The 15,196-nt window shown below is 41.5% G+C and overlaps 1 protein-coding gene across 1 annotated transcript in view; it reads left to right on the forward strand.

The window, feature by feature from the left end:
- Nucleotides 1–14,001, forward strand: part of LOC106579790 (presenilins-associated rhomboid-like protein, mitochondrial) — a 14,531-nt gene extending 530 nt beyond the window's left edge. The window contains exons 2-10 of the mRNA XM_014159972.2: nt 3,032–3,251; nt 3,443–3,583; nt 4,286–4,334; nt 5,380–5,475; nt 5,984–6,133; nt 6,242–6,312; nt 6,391–6,492; nt 12,338–12,435; nt 12,917–14,001. Of these exons, the coding sequence (XP_014015447.1) occupies nt 3,032–3,251; nt 3,443–3,583; nt 4,286–4,334; nt 5,380–5,475; nt 5,984–6,133; nt 6,242–6,312; nt 6,391–6,492; nt 12,338–12,435; nt 12,917–13,040 (1,051 nt within the window). The 3' untranslated portion in view covers nt 13,041–14,001. The remainder of the gene's footprint in view (nt 1–3,031; nt 3,252–3,442; nt 3,584–4,285; nt 4,335–5,379; nt 5,476–5,983; nt 6,134–6,241; nt 6,313–6,390; nt 6,493–12,337; nt 12,436–12,916) is intronic.
- The last annotated feature ends 1,195 nt before the right edge of the window (nt 14,002–15,196 follow it).

Genomic DNA, 15,196 nt, shown 5'->3' on the forward strand with positions numbered 1-15,196 from the left:
GTTTCTTAATCCTGGTCCTGTGCAATGCTTGAAAAAGTACCCAATTGTCACACTTGAGTAAAAGTAAAGATGCCTTAATAGAAAGTTACTCAAGTAAAAGTGAGTTACCCAGTAAAATACTACTTGAGTAAAAGTATTTGGTTATAAATACAGTGCATTCTGGAATTATTCAGACGCCCCGATATTTTTTCCTGAAATTTTGTTAAGTTACAGCCTTATTCTAAAATTGATTAAATAAAACAAATCATCAATCTACACACAATATCCCATAATGACAAAGCAGGTTTTTAGAAATGTTTGCAAATGTATAAAAAAATATAAAACAGAAATACCTTTTATTTACATAAATATTCAGAACTTTTGCTATGAGACTCGAAATTGAGCTCAGGTTCATCCTGTTTCCATTGATCATCTTTGAGCTGTTTCTACAACTTGAGTATAGTCCACTTATGGTAAATTCAATTGATTGGACGTGATTTGGAAAGGTACAGACGTGTCTATATAAGGTCCCACAATTGTCAGTGCAAAAACCAAGCCATGAGGTTGAAGGAATTGTCTATAGAGCTCTGAGACAGGATTGTGTTTGCACAGATCTGGGCAAGGGTACCAAACATTTATTTTTGCATTGAAGGTCCCCAAGAACACAAAGACCTCCATCATTCTTAAATGGGAGAAGTTTGGAACCACCAATCAATCAAATGTATTTATAAAGCCCTTTTTACATCAGCCAATGTCACACAGTTCTGTACAGAAACCCAGCCTGAAACCCCAGACAGCAAGCAATGCAGATGTAGAAGCACGATGGCTAGGAAAAACTCCCTAGAAAGGCCAGAACCTAGGAAGAAACCTAGAGAGGAACCAGGCTCTGAGGGGTGGCCAGTCCTCTTCTAGCTGTGCTGGGTGGAGATTATAACAGAACATGGCCAAGATGATCAGCAGGGTCAGATGATGATGATGATAATAATCACAGTGGTTGTAGAGGGTGCAACAGGTCAGCACCTCAGGAGTAAATGTCAGTTGACTTTTCATAGCCGATCATTCAGCGTTAGAGACAGCAGGTGCGGTAGAGAGAGAGTCCAAAACTGCAGGTCAGGGACATGGTAGCACGTCCAGTGCACAGGGCAGGGTTCCATAGCCCTGACTGGCTACCAAGACTCTTCCTAGAGCTGGCCGTCCGGCCAAACTGGGCAATCGGGGGAGAAGGGCCTTGGTCAGGTAGGTGACCAAGAACCCGGTGGTCACTCTGACAGAGCTCCAGAATTTCTCTATGGAGATGGGAGAACCTTCCAGAAGGACAACCATCTCTGCAGCACTCCACCAATCAGGCCTTTATGGTAGAGTGGCCAGACGGAAGCCACTCCTCAGTAAAAGCACATAACAGCCCGCTTGGAGTTTGCCAAAAGGCACCTAACGGACTCTCAGACCATGAGAAACAAGATTCTCTGGTCCGATGATGCCAAGATTGAACTCTTTGGCCAAGATTGAACTCTTTGGCTTGAACTCAGTGTCACTTCTGGAGGAAACCTGGCACCATCCCTACGGTGAAGCATGGTGGTGGCAGCATGGGATGTTTTTCAGTGGCAGGGACTGGGAAACTAGTCAGGATTGAGGGAAAGATGAACTGAGCAAAGTACAGAGAGATCCTTGATGAAAACCTGCTCCAAAGGTCTCAGGACCTCAGACTGGGGCAGAGGTTCACCTTCCAACAGTACAACGACCCTAAGCACACAGCCAAGAGAATATAGGAGTGGCTTCGGGACAAGTCTCAATGTCCTTGAGTGGCCCAGCCAGAGCCCAGACTTGTACCCAATCGAACATCTCTGGAGAGACCTGACAATAGCTGTGCAGCGACGCTCCCCATCCAACCTGACAGCTTGAGAAGATCTGCATAGAAGAATGGGAGAAACTCCCCAAATACAGGTGTGCCAAGCTTGTAGCGTCATACCCAAGAAGACTTGAGGCTGTAATTGCTGCCAAAGGTGCTGCAATAAAGTACTAGGTAAAGGGTCTGAATACTTATGTAAATGTTATATTTACTTTTTTATTTTTGCTCTGTCATTATGGGCTATTGTGTGTAGATTGAGGGAAATTTTAAAAAGTGTCTAAATTCTTTCCAAATGCACTGTATACTTAAGTATCAAAAGTAAATGTAATTGCTAAAATATTCTTAAGTATAAATCATTTCAAATTCCTTATTAAGCAAAGCAGACGGCACCATTTTATTGTTTTTCAAATTTACGGATAGCCAGGGGTACACTCAGACATCATTTGCAAACGATGCATTTGTGTTTAGTGAGTCTGCCAGATAAGAGGCTGGGATGACCACATGTTCTCTTGATAAGTGCGTGAAATTGACAATTTTCCTGTCCCTCTAAGCATTCAACATGTAACAAGTACTTTTGGGTATAAGGGGAAATGTATGGAGTAAAAAGTACATTCTTTTCTTTAGGAATGTTGTAAGTAAAAAATGACTTAAGTAAAAATACTTTAAAGTACTACTTAATTACTCTACACCACTAGTCCTGGGGACCAAAAGGGTTGCACATTTTAGTTTTTGCCCTAGCACTACACACCTGGGGTGTGTTCATTAGCAACAACAGTAGCAAAACGTTTTACACTGCAGAAGGTTTTGCAACAGAAAAGGTTTTGCAAAGAACTAGTTACTATCGGACAAAATTCAGTTAGGTCCGTCCCTCCCCGATCCCTTTGCTTATGTTTGCCTCCCTTTGGTTCCTAGTTAATACACCCCGGATTCCACTTATCACTCATTATCAAACCTTTTATTAGTGGAATTAGGTAGAGCTTGGGCAATAACAATAACTCCACTCCCCAGGACTAAGATGAAAAAACACTGATTAAGCAGATGCTCTTATCCAGAGTAACTTAGTAAGTTCCTCCCTCTACTTTCAAAATCACTTCTCTTTTCTTTAGAAGGAGGATTGAAACCATTTCTCCTTTTACTCAGATGTTATAGCTAACTAATTGACCAATCATCTAGCTCTTACTCTTCCCTGTTTATGCTTTTTCCTAGATTCACCCTCAACACTCAACAGAGATGTAGCTTCAGGAAAGCAGCGAAGGAGACAAAGACCAAGAAGGGGGTCATAGAGGAGACAGGGCCCTCACACACAGAGCCCAGTGAAAGGCTCATCCACAAGAGGGGTGTATCTCCCCCCGTGGAGCCCTCAGTGGCATACACACACCCAAGGAGCTTTGGCAGACTGGTCAAGCCCCTGGTGTTCACAATAGGGGTAGGTTTTTAGGTCTTTCTTTAACTAAACAAACACTACTCGATAAGCTATACTACAACACAGTACAATATAACTGCATTACCTGTTACACACTGAACGGCTATTACTGTTGCAGTCACAGAGACCTCAATACGTCTATTGGCAAATTCAGCACAGCACTGACGGAATAAGGAGGACTAACACTATGATAGTTTACAGCCTGTTCATTTGGCACAGCGGCCATCTGGCAGTATGAGTCACTAAAGTCCCGGGTCCAGAGCTACTTTGACGAGGAACGGGCCAACTGGCTGGAGAAACTACGGCCGCAGAAACAGGGGGATCTTCGCAAACGGGTGAGCTGAAGGATGGGTCAAAACATGCATGATACTGGGTTGATCCTTTTTTCATATTTTTTATACCATGCCCCATTATTTTGTATACATCTTTATTGATACATTATACTGGACATTTTTTATTTTGCTGTCGCAGTACCCGGCCTCTCCCCACAACATACACATACAGTACAACAGGCTGGGAGCAGCAGAGGGTCCCTGGAACAGGGGTTAGGGGTTATAGTCTCTCCGCCATTTGAAACTGAATGGGATATGAGGGTTGCGAGGAGCAATTCTTCCGGTGATTATTTGGACGAATTATGATTTTGCGGGGCTGGGATCTTCCAAGTTTCATAAGGAAAAGGGTTGATTTGGCCCAAGTTGTGCACTTTGCCACTCACACTAGGCCAAATATCTCAATGCCCCCCCCCAGGTTTGCTAGGCCAAATATCGCAATGCTCCCCCTCTCTTTTCTTGCTGAACTGTCGTCACACTGATGTCTTAGGGAGTTGATTCCCTATGCTGGGTTGTGGTCATTACTACACACAACAGAAAATGTTTTAAAACATTTTGCAACAGAAAACTAAAATGTACGTTCCTTATTGGACCAGGTTGTCTCTCCTTGTTTCAGTCAGTTTTATTTTGTTCAGTGCCTAATGAACACAACCCAGGTTTCACTACATTTGTGGCAGTTTTTTTAGACCGGTTCTGTTTCTGTTACAGATCAACCAGTGGTGGAACAGCTTGAGTGAGGGACAACGTACTGTTACAGGTTAGTCTGTACTGAAGCCCATTATGTTTTTTCTTGTGTCCTCTCGATAGAACCTAGTTGATACAGATATTTGGAGATGATGATTCTCACTTTCACTACTACCCTCTCTATCTTAAGATAATTTATCTTGGCCAGGTCGCAATTGTAAATGAGAACTTGTTCTCAACTTGCCTACCTGGTTAAATAAAGGTGAAATAAATAAAAAATGATATATACTTTTTGTCTGTACAAGACAGAAATGTACCCAACCACTTCAAATCACACATTACCGTAATTTCCGGACTATAAGCTGCTACTTTTTCCCACGCTTTGATCCTCGCGGCTTAAACAATGACTCGGCTAATATATGGATTTTTCCCGCTTTCAAATATATATATATATTTTTTAAACACATTCCGTGACATGCTAAATTTTTTGGCGGCATGAAGCTTTCATTAGACCAATGAAATTGCCAAACGGGTTAAGGTCAAACAACTTTTTTGTTTACTGTTTAGATTAAATCGAGTGCTCTCAAACTTCCCATCATTCTGATTACGGTAGTCATTTTGTCACCCTCATCATGGCAAAGACACGGAGAAATGCATATGATGCAGCTTTCAAGTTGAAGGCGATTGATCTGGCTGTTGGAAAAGGAAAAAGAGCTGCTGCACGGGAGCTTGGTCTGGAGCAATGACTTTCTTGGTAGACTACTGTTTACTGCAAATTTTTAATTTTTTGTTACAAGCCGTGTTTCGTTAAAGCCTGTGTAAAGTTAATTTGTTTCAATGTACCGGTAGGCACCTGTTCAAAATAAAAAATTAAATTTTTTTAGTGGGTGCGGCTTATATTCAGGTGCGCTCAATAGTCCGGAAATTACGATATGTTGGAAAGGCTGGGGCAGAGGGCAGCCGCAGTACAGCACCCAATGTGCAGTTTAGGTTCCTTGCTCAAGGGAACATCCTGCCATCTTTTTCCACCCGTCAGCACCTCCCCCCATCTTTCATTATCGACTAATCTCTCATCTCTCATTCATTCTGTCTTTTTCTACTCCTATCCTCTCTCTCAGGGATCATAGCTGCTAATGCTGTGGTGTTTTGCTGTTGGAGAGTGCCATCCCTCCAGCGCTCTATGATCAAATACTTCACATCCAACCCTGCCTCCAGTGAGTAGGGGAAACTGTCCTATCGTATCATGACAAATACACATGTAACTTGATCTTTGCCTCAGGAAGTGTTAATAGTAATAAGTGTCAGGATTAGGGCCCTGAGTTTTTCTTGACCTGACCAGGGAAATCTGGAGCCCTTGTTATAGGCTATAGTTTTTCCTGGTCAGGTCACATGGTCAGGCAAAACTAGAGGCCCTAATCATGGCACTTTATTACTATTAACACTGACAGAGATCCAGTTTATTTGACATGTATATTAAAAAATCTTACCTCTTACAGTAAAAACGGCATAAAAAATAAATAAAATGTAACAAATATACAGCCTCTATAGACCGATTATAATCTGAAAAGACTTGTCCAATAGGAAATAGTGCACACAGTAGCAAACCCTAGCGAAACGTTTTGCAATGAAAATATTTCTTATAGGAAAAATTATTGTAGATCCCTCCCCGTTCCTATTGGACACTTCCCTGATCTCCTCCTCCTGTCTGTACCCTACCCACAGAAACCCTGTGTTTCCCCATGCTCCTGTCCACTTTCAGCCACTACTCCTTCTTCCACATGGCGGCCAACATGTATGTCCTCTGGAGCTTCTCCTCCAGCATCGTCTCCATGCTAGGCAGGGAGCAGTTCATGGCTGTCTACGTGTCTGCAGGTACCAGCACGTGTGTGTGAGAGACAAACGGCAGAATGTAATAGACAGATTACTAATCCTGAAAGTACAGATTCATTTTCAGATAAATAATCATTTTCTCATTGCAAGGTGTTATCTCTACGATGTTCAGCTATGTGTGTAAGACAGCCAGCGGGCGCTTAGGTCCCTCTCTTGGAGCGGTAAGCACTAACATTTTAGACTCCCTTCGGAATTCCCCTTTACTTCCTGTTTCTGACATCACTTCCTGTCCTCTCCAGTCAGGAGCCATCATGACAGTCTTGGCTGCCGTCTGTACCAAAATGCCAGAGGCTAAGCTGGCAATCATCTTCCTCCCGATGTATGCTTTCTCTGCAGGCAATGTGAGTGAACAACCCTTACAGCACACTTAACCACACAGAAGCTCCATTTTGATTTTCTACCCATCTCCAGAAGTGTTCACTCAGGGATTTAAAGGAACATTTTCAACTTCACATTTGTCATCTCCAGCACTACCCCCAACATCAACATATGATTAGATTAGTAGATTAGTAGACAATGCCTACTCACCACCAGTGGTGTAAAGTACTTACCGTAAGTAAAAATACTTTCAAGTATTAATTAAGTAGTTTTGGGGGGTATCTATGCTTTACTTTACTATTTATAGTTTTGACAACTTTTACTTCACTACATTCCTAAAGTATATAATGTTCTTTTTACTCCATACATTTTCCCTGACACCCAAAAGTGCCTGTTACATTTTAGGCATGCTTTTGCTGTAAAGCCTATTATAAATTGGACAGTGCAGTTAGATTAACAAGAATTTAGGCTTTTAACAGATATAAGACACTTGTATGTTCCTAAATGTATATAATCCATAATTTTACTGTTATTTATTTGAATTGGGCACCCTCCAATTTCCAAGTTGTCAACAACTTAGCCTTAGACCTCGTCCTAAGAAAGATGTATTAATTGCCTACCGTCTGTAAGATGTTAGTGTCTTAACGACCGTTCCACAGGTGCATGTTCATTAATTGTTTATGGTTCATTGAACAAGCACGGGAAACAGTGTTTAAACCCTTTACAATGACGATCTGTGAAGTTATTTGGATTTTTACGAATTCTTTGAAAGACGGTCCTGAAAAGGGGACGTTTCTTTTTTTGCTGAGTTTATATACATAACTTGTTTTCTCGTCGCTCTCTTGCCCCTCTGCAGCAGCAATATGTTTGGAACATTGAATCGCAATAAAATCATAAGTAGTTAACCTGTGCTTGGTCGACTCACACTACGACTATTTCCCTATCTACAGTTGAAGTCGGAAGTTTTACATACACCTTAGCCAAATGCATTTTAACTCAGTTTTTCACAATTCCTGACATTTAATACTAGTCTTAGGTCAGTTAGGATCACCACTTTATTTTAAGAATGTGAAATGTCAGAATAATAGTAGAGAATTATTTATTTCAGCTTTTATTTCTTTCATCGCATTCCCAGTGGGTCAGAAGTTTACATAGTCGTGGCCAAAAGTTTTGAGAATGACACAAATATTAATTTTCACAAAGTTTGCTGTTTCAGTGTCTTTAGATATTTTTGTCAGATGTTACTATGGAATACTGAAGTATAATTACAAGCATTTCAAAAGTGTCAAGGATTGTATTGACAATTACATGAAGTTGATGCAAAGAGTCACTATTTGCAGTGTTGACCCTTCTTTTTCAAGACCTCTGCAATCTTCCCTGGCATGCTGTCAATTAACTTCTGGGCCACATCTTGACTGATGGCAACCCATTCTTGCATAATCAATGCTTGGAGTTTGTCAGAATTTGTGGGTTTTTGTTTGTCCACGCACCTCTTGAGGATTGACCACAAATTCAATGGGATTAAGGTCTGGGGAGTTTCCTGGCCATGGACCCAAAATGTCGATGTTTTGTTCCCCGAGACACTTAGTTATCACTTTTGCCTTATGGCAAGGGGCTCCATCATGCTGGAAAAGGCATTGTTCGTAACCAAACTGTTCCTGGATGGTTGGGAGAAGTTGCTCTGAGGATGTGTTGGTGCCATTCTTTGAGTGAGCCCACTCCCTTGGCTGAGAAGCAGCCCCACACATGAATGGTCTCAGGATGCTTTACTGTTGGCATGACACAGGACTGATGGTAGCGCTCACCTTGTCTTCTCCGGACAAGCTTTTTTCTGGATGCCCCAAACAATCGGAAAGGGGATTCATCAGAGAAAATTACTTTACCCCAGTCCTCAGCAGTCCAATCCCTGTACCTTTTGCAGAATATCAGTCTGTGCCTGATGTTTTTCCTGGAGAGAAGTGGCTTCTTTGCTGCCCTTCTTGACACCAGGCCATCCTCCAAAAGTCTTTGCCTCACTGTGCGTGCAGATGCACTCACACCTGCCTGCTGCCATTCCTGAGCAAGCGCTGTACTGGTGGTGCCCCGATCCCGCAGCTGAATCAACTTTGCTGGACTTTCTTGGGCGCCCTGAAGCCTTCTACACAACAATTAAACCGCTCTCCTTGAAGTTCTTGATGATCCGATAAATGGTTGATTTAGGTGCAATCTTACTGGCAGCAATATCCTTGCCTGTGAAGCCCTTTTTGTGTAAAGCAATGATGACAGCACGTGTTTCCTTGCAGGTAACCATGATTGACCGAGGAAGAACAATGATTCCAACCACCACCCTCCTTTTGAAGCTTCCAGTCTGTTATTCAAACTCAATCAGCATGACAGAGTGATCTCTAGCCTTATCATTGTCAATACTCACACCTGTGTTAACGAGAGAATCACTGACATGATGTCAGCTGGTCCTTTTGTGGCAGGGCTGAAATGCAGTGGAAATGTTTTTGGGGGTTCATTTGCATGGCAAAGAGGGACTTTGCAATTAATTGCAATTCATCTGATCACTCTTCATAACATTCTGGAGTATATGCAAATTGTCATCATACAAACTGAGGCAGCAGACTTTGTGAAAATTTATATTTGTGTCATTATCAAAACCTTTGGCTCAAAACTCAATTAGTATTTGGTAGCATTGCCTTTGAATTGTTTAACGTGGGTCAAATATTTTGGGTAGCCTTCCACAAGCTTCCCACAATATGTTGGGTGAATTCTGGCCCATTCCTCCTGACAGAGCTGGTGTAACGGAGTCAGGTTTGTAGGCCTTGCTCGCACACACTTTTTCAGTTCTTCTCACAAATTTTCTATAGGATTGAGGTCAGGGCTTTGTGATGGCCACTCCAGTACCTTGACTTTGTTGTCCTTAAGCCATTTTTGCCACAACTTTTTTAAGTATGTTTGGGGTCATTGTCCATTTGGAAGACCCATTTACGACCAAGCTTTAACTTCCTGGCTGATGTCTTGAGGTGTTGCTTCAATATATCCACATAATTTTCCTCCTCATGACTCCATCTATTTTTGTGAAGTGTGCCAGTCCCTCCTGCAGCAAAGCACCCCCACGATGCTGCCACCCCTGTGCTTCACGGTTGGGATGGTGTTCTTCAGCTTGCAAGCCTCCCCTTTTTTCCTCCAAACATAACGATGGTCATTATGGCCAAACAGTTCTATTTTTGTTTCATCAGACCAGAGGACATTTCTCCAAAAAGTACGATCTTTGTACCCATGTGCAGTTGCAAACCGTAGTCTGGCTTTTTTATGGCGGTTTTGGAGCAGCAGCGGCTTCTTCCTTGCTGAGCAGCCTTTCAGGTTATGTCAATAAGGATTTGTTTTACTGTGTATATAGATGCTTTTGTACCTGTTTCCTCCAGCATATTCACAAGGTCCTTTGCTGTTCTGGGATTGATTTGCACTTTTCGCACCAAAGTACGTTTATCTCTAGGAAGGCGTCTCCTTCCTGAGCGGTATGACAGCTGCGTCGTCCCGTGGTGTTTATACTTGCGTTCTATTGTTTGTACAGATGAACGTGGTACCTTCAGGCATTTGGAAATTGCTCCCAAGGATGAACCAGACTTGTGGAGGTCTACAATTATTTTTCTGAGGTCTTGGCTGTTTTCTTTAGATTTTCCCATGATGTCAAGCAAAGAGGCATTGAGTTTGAAGGTAGGCCTTGAAATACATCCACAGGTACACCTCCAATTGACTCAAATGATGTCAATTAGCCTGTCAGAAGCTTCTAAAGCCATGACATCATTTTCTGGAATTTTCCAAGCTGTTTAAAGGCACAGTCAACTTAGTGTATGTAAGCTTCTGACCCACTGGAATTGTGATACAGTGAATTATAATTTAAATCATTTGTCTGTAAATAATTGTTGGAAAAATGACTTGTCATGCACAAAGTAGATGTCCTAACCGACTTTCCAAAACTATAGTTTGTTAAACAAAAAATGTATGGAGTGATTGAAAAATGAGTTTTAATGACTCCAACCTAATTGTATGTAAACTTCCGACTTCAACTGTATGCCATATATTGCAATTCGATACTGGTTTTATGTCGATTCGATGTTCCAAACATATTGCTGCTGCAGAAGGGCAAGAGAGCCATGAGAAAATAAGTTTTGATCAGTCATGGAAATAAAAGTGCTGAAATCATAGAAGTGCTGGTTCCCTATTTAAAAAGATGGAGAACAAGCTATGAAGGAAAAATACTGGAATTTTGGTACAGGTACAGGAAACTAATTCAAAAATTGAAATTGCGATATTGAGCTATACTTAACGAAAATATAAATGCAACATGTAAAGTGTTGGTCCCATGTTTCATGAGCTGAAATAAAAGGTCCAGAAATGTTCCATACGCACAAAAAGCTTATTTCTCTCATTTTGTGCAAATTTGTTTACATCCCTGTTAGTGAGCATTTCTCCTTTGCCAAGTTAATCCATTCACCTGACAGGTGTAGCAGATCAAGAAGCTTATTAAACAGCATGATCATTACACAGGTGCACCTTCTGCTCGGGACAAATAAATATAATTTTATGTTCATTTCTCTACCATAAACCGCCTCCAACGTAAATTTTGAGAATTTGACAGTACGTTCAACCGGCCTCACAACCGCAGACCACGTCTGACTATGCCAGCCCAGGACCTCCACATTTTGCTTCTTCACCTGCGAGATCTTTTGAGACCAGCCACCCAAACAGCTGATGAAACTGAGGAGTATTTCTGTCTCTATTAAAGCCCTTTTGTGGTGAAAAACTCATTCTTAATGGCTGGGCCTGGCTCCCCAGTGGGTGGGCCTGGCTCCCAAGTGATGCCCTCCTAAGCCCACCAATGGCTGCGCCCCTGCCCAGTCATGTGAATCCATTGATTAGGGGCTAATGAATTTATTTCAACTGACTGATTTCCTTATATGAACTGTAACTCTGTGAAATTATTGCATATTGCGTTTATTTTTGTTCAGTGTATATCTATTTTTTCCCCCTCATCACTTGAGTGTACATGTGTACAGTTCAGGAGAAGGGTACAGAATCAGAATGTAGTCACAAACTGTCCTTCGATGTGCATGTTTACAATTATCATTCTGGCATCACAATGTATGCATTTTGCACCCATTTTTATGCTACTTGGGGATTTAGTATTGTTGGTATTTCAGATTTTTGTTACGATGTCTGATTTGGTATGTGTTTTGACAATTAGGATTTGGTCTTATTGTGGCTTTTGTGAAATGCCTTTAGTAGGGTGTCTTATGTGACCCGTGTCTTATGTGATAATCAGCCACCTAGCTACCAGCAACCAGTCATTTTCAAATAAAGGAGGAGACACCGGAGCTAGAGAGCTAGTGACCAAAGTTCAAACATTTCCCAAGTTTATGCAAATTTCAGCAACGCTGCCGCCTGATAGCCAATCGGGAGAGGGCAGCTCTTGCAAGCAAGCTTTGACATTGACTAACAACAAAATTGCCATCAAGCATGCTGTTTGAAGGATGCACACACCAGGAGAGCTCTCAAGGACTTGGATCACTGATTCTTGGCAAAAGAGCAATTTAAATAATCCCAAATAAATAAATAAAAATGCCTTTTTGTGAATTAACACTCGCACTTGACTTTTTTTTCTCCCCCTTAGTAGCTCTGACTTTGCTGATAGCTACTTTATTGAGGAAAATATACTTACTATGACTGTGATATGTGCTTGTCCCTCCTAGCTATCTTAAGATGAATGCACTGTAAATTGCTCTGGATTAGCATGTCTGCTAAATGACTAAAATGTAAGTGTCACTCCAGGAAGTTATTTGCTGTCCTGTTTATTCACACCATCCTTTTTCTCCTGTCCAGGCATTGAAAGCCATAGTAGCTATGGACACAGCAGGTCTAGTTTTAGGATGGCGGTACTTCGACCACGCGGCCCATCTAGGTGGAGCTATTTTTGGCATGTAAGTCTCACTCTGTTCAGCTAGGTGGAAAACTTTTTGGCATGCAAGTCAGCTTCAAGTCCATCTGTCTGTCTGCTCTCACTCACTTATTCAATTACTCTCTCACAAACTCATCCCCATTAAAATGACTGTTTCACAGGGCAGCAACAAAACATCTCAACATCTAGTCAAGCTAGCTGTCGTTTGACCATCTTCTCCACAATACCCCGGCTTTGACAATTTTTGTTTGGGGGTCACTTAATCCTCTACCCCATCCCTCCCCCTCAAAACTGCTCCAGGGGCACCACTCTTCTTCTGTTACCCTGTGCTGCTCCCAACCTATCGTGTACATCTGTGGTATTGGATTGGGTACTACGACAGCCAAAAATTGTCAAATTAAGATATGTTATTTTATTCTCGTTTAAGCTCTGTCATTCTACCTCTCTTCTTATCTCTATATGTTCCTCACCTATTTTCTCTCTCTCTGATTTATTTTTTGTAGCTGGTACATCATGTATGGCCATGAGCTGATATGGAAGAATCGCGAGCCTCTAGTAAAGGTGTGGCACGACCTTAGGACGAAGGGTCCTGGTGGGGGAGGAAACGGTGGCAGCGGCCCCCTGTAGAGCGCACTGGACTGGGTGAATGCATATGGATGGACTGGCCTTGTTAATTTATGTATAAATTTATGTATAAATTAACAGATGACAATAGATTGTTAATAGTAGGTCTTCCCTGTGGCTCAGTTGGTAGAGCATGGTGTTTGCAACGCCAGCATAGTGTGCAACGCCAGGGTTGTGGGCCAGTACAAAATAAATAAAAAATATATTAAAAAAATAACAAATGAAATGTATGCATTCACTACTGTAAATCGCTCTGGATAAGAGCGTCTGCAAAATGACTAAAATGTAAAAATGTAGTATCAACAGCCTTGCTGGCCACACAAACCAAAGCCCAACTCTCCATTTACCCCACACACACAAGCTCTACGTTTGTCTCTCAAACTCACACATGTAAATGCCATCTGTATTCAGTGCTCTCTCACTAACTTATACACACACACTACAAAATAATGCAGGGCTTTTGTGATAATCATGCTTGTATGTGTTTGTGAGAGAAGAGAGGACACAATGGGGACATATTGTGAATACAGGCCCTAGTGTAACTCAACAAAGTGTTGATCTAGAATTAGTTTAACCTTTTTACATCATAATCAGTAAGATTATATGTGAATACGGACCCAGGAGCCTACAGGTCGTCATCATCTCCCCAAATGCTGAGGTGGAGGCCTAAACCCTAAGATACGAAAACCACACGGTCACGAAACCCCTCCCACTGTCACTACAGGGGATGGCGAGGGAGCTATTGTGTCAAAAACCAATGATATCACATCTACACGTGCTTTTATATGATGATACACGTGTATATGATGTCTATTTTCAAGAGCACTCATTATTCACTGGTCCCTGCAAAGAGCAGGTGTTCATGTTTTGTAGACTCTGTGTGTGTGTGTACAGGAATATTTGTTGTAGATTAAAGAAAACCATTTAGTTTATTTGATTCAAATAAAATGTGCATTTGTCTTGAGTTCCAGGCTATAGCTCTGCTGTGATTTCTTTCCATATGTACAGTATTTACCATGTAGGATTGTATTTACTATTTCACTAAAAGAGTCTCATGTCTATCAAACTGAGAAAGGTGATGGACTTTGCTCCCTCTTCAGTCCTTCACCAGTAAACCATTAACTAAGCCATAAAACTATACATCTTTTCAGTAGCAGGAATGAAATACAGGCTTTGTACCCCTGAATCACTGTTGTCACCTGGATACAGGAAGGATGTCACTCACACCTTTATCAGAAGTCATGTGCCCTTTTTGTTTTTAAACAAGATGTCATTGTTTCATGATGTCATATTATTCATTTGAATTGAGCTTTTTAAGCATTTTGGGCATCAATTGTCATCTGGGCTTCTCTCTAGCTTTGGTGCTGGCGGGTTAAGATATTGATGGAACATGGAAAAAATTAAATGACCAACGTCCACAAAAGGTCATTGGGGAAAAGCCAGAGACTGTGTCTGATAAGACTTCCTCTCTTTATCTACAAACCTTATCTAATTTCCTCTTTCTCTTGACTCTTCCCCGTTGTGATACTTGGAAAAAAAGAATGAGAACGGCCGCTGTTTATGCTGCCGTCAGTGTCAAAACAGTATTTAGCAAATTATAACTGCTGTCTTTTTTTCAGAATGAGATTCTCCTTTAAATCTGCTTCCATGATGTCCCCCTATAAAAGGGAACAGGGTGCTTACTTTAGACTAGGGTGCAAAGGGCTCTGGTCAAAAGTAGTGCACTATATGTATGTAGGGAATAGGGTTCCATTTGCGACGCACCCTAAGTCATTTTGTCCGTAACTCTGTATCATTGTGTCCTTAATTGTGTATCACAGGGTTTGGTTCAATTCCATTTAAATTCAGTGAAAAGTCAAGAATTAAAAAGGTTGCATTTTATTTTTGGTGTGAATTTCACTTCACTTGATGGAAATGGAAATTAACCGTGATGTATAATGTGATTGTGTGTTTGAAAAAGTGAGCAGTAGTTTCTCTGTGAGTTTTAGATGTTGCTTTTCAGTGTGTGCTTATGGGCTCTGGTCAAAAGTAGTGCACTATATAGGGAGTAGGGTGACGTTTGGGATGCACAACATTGAACCCACAGTGCAGATCTGGGGGCGAGTAATAGGCCACGTGCAGAAGTGAACATCTGAGCTCATAGTGGGAGATTGTTTTGA

This window comes from Salmo salar, chromosome ssa20 (genome assembly GCF_905237065.1).
Source record: "Salmo salar chromosome ssa20, Ssal_v3.1, whole genome shotgun sequence".
In the NCBI taxonomy this organism is placed as follows: domain Eukaryota; kingdom Metazoa; phylum Chordata; class Actinopteri; order Salmoniformes; family Salmonidae; genus Salmo; species Salmo salar.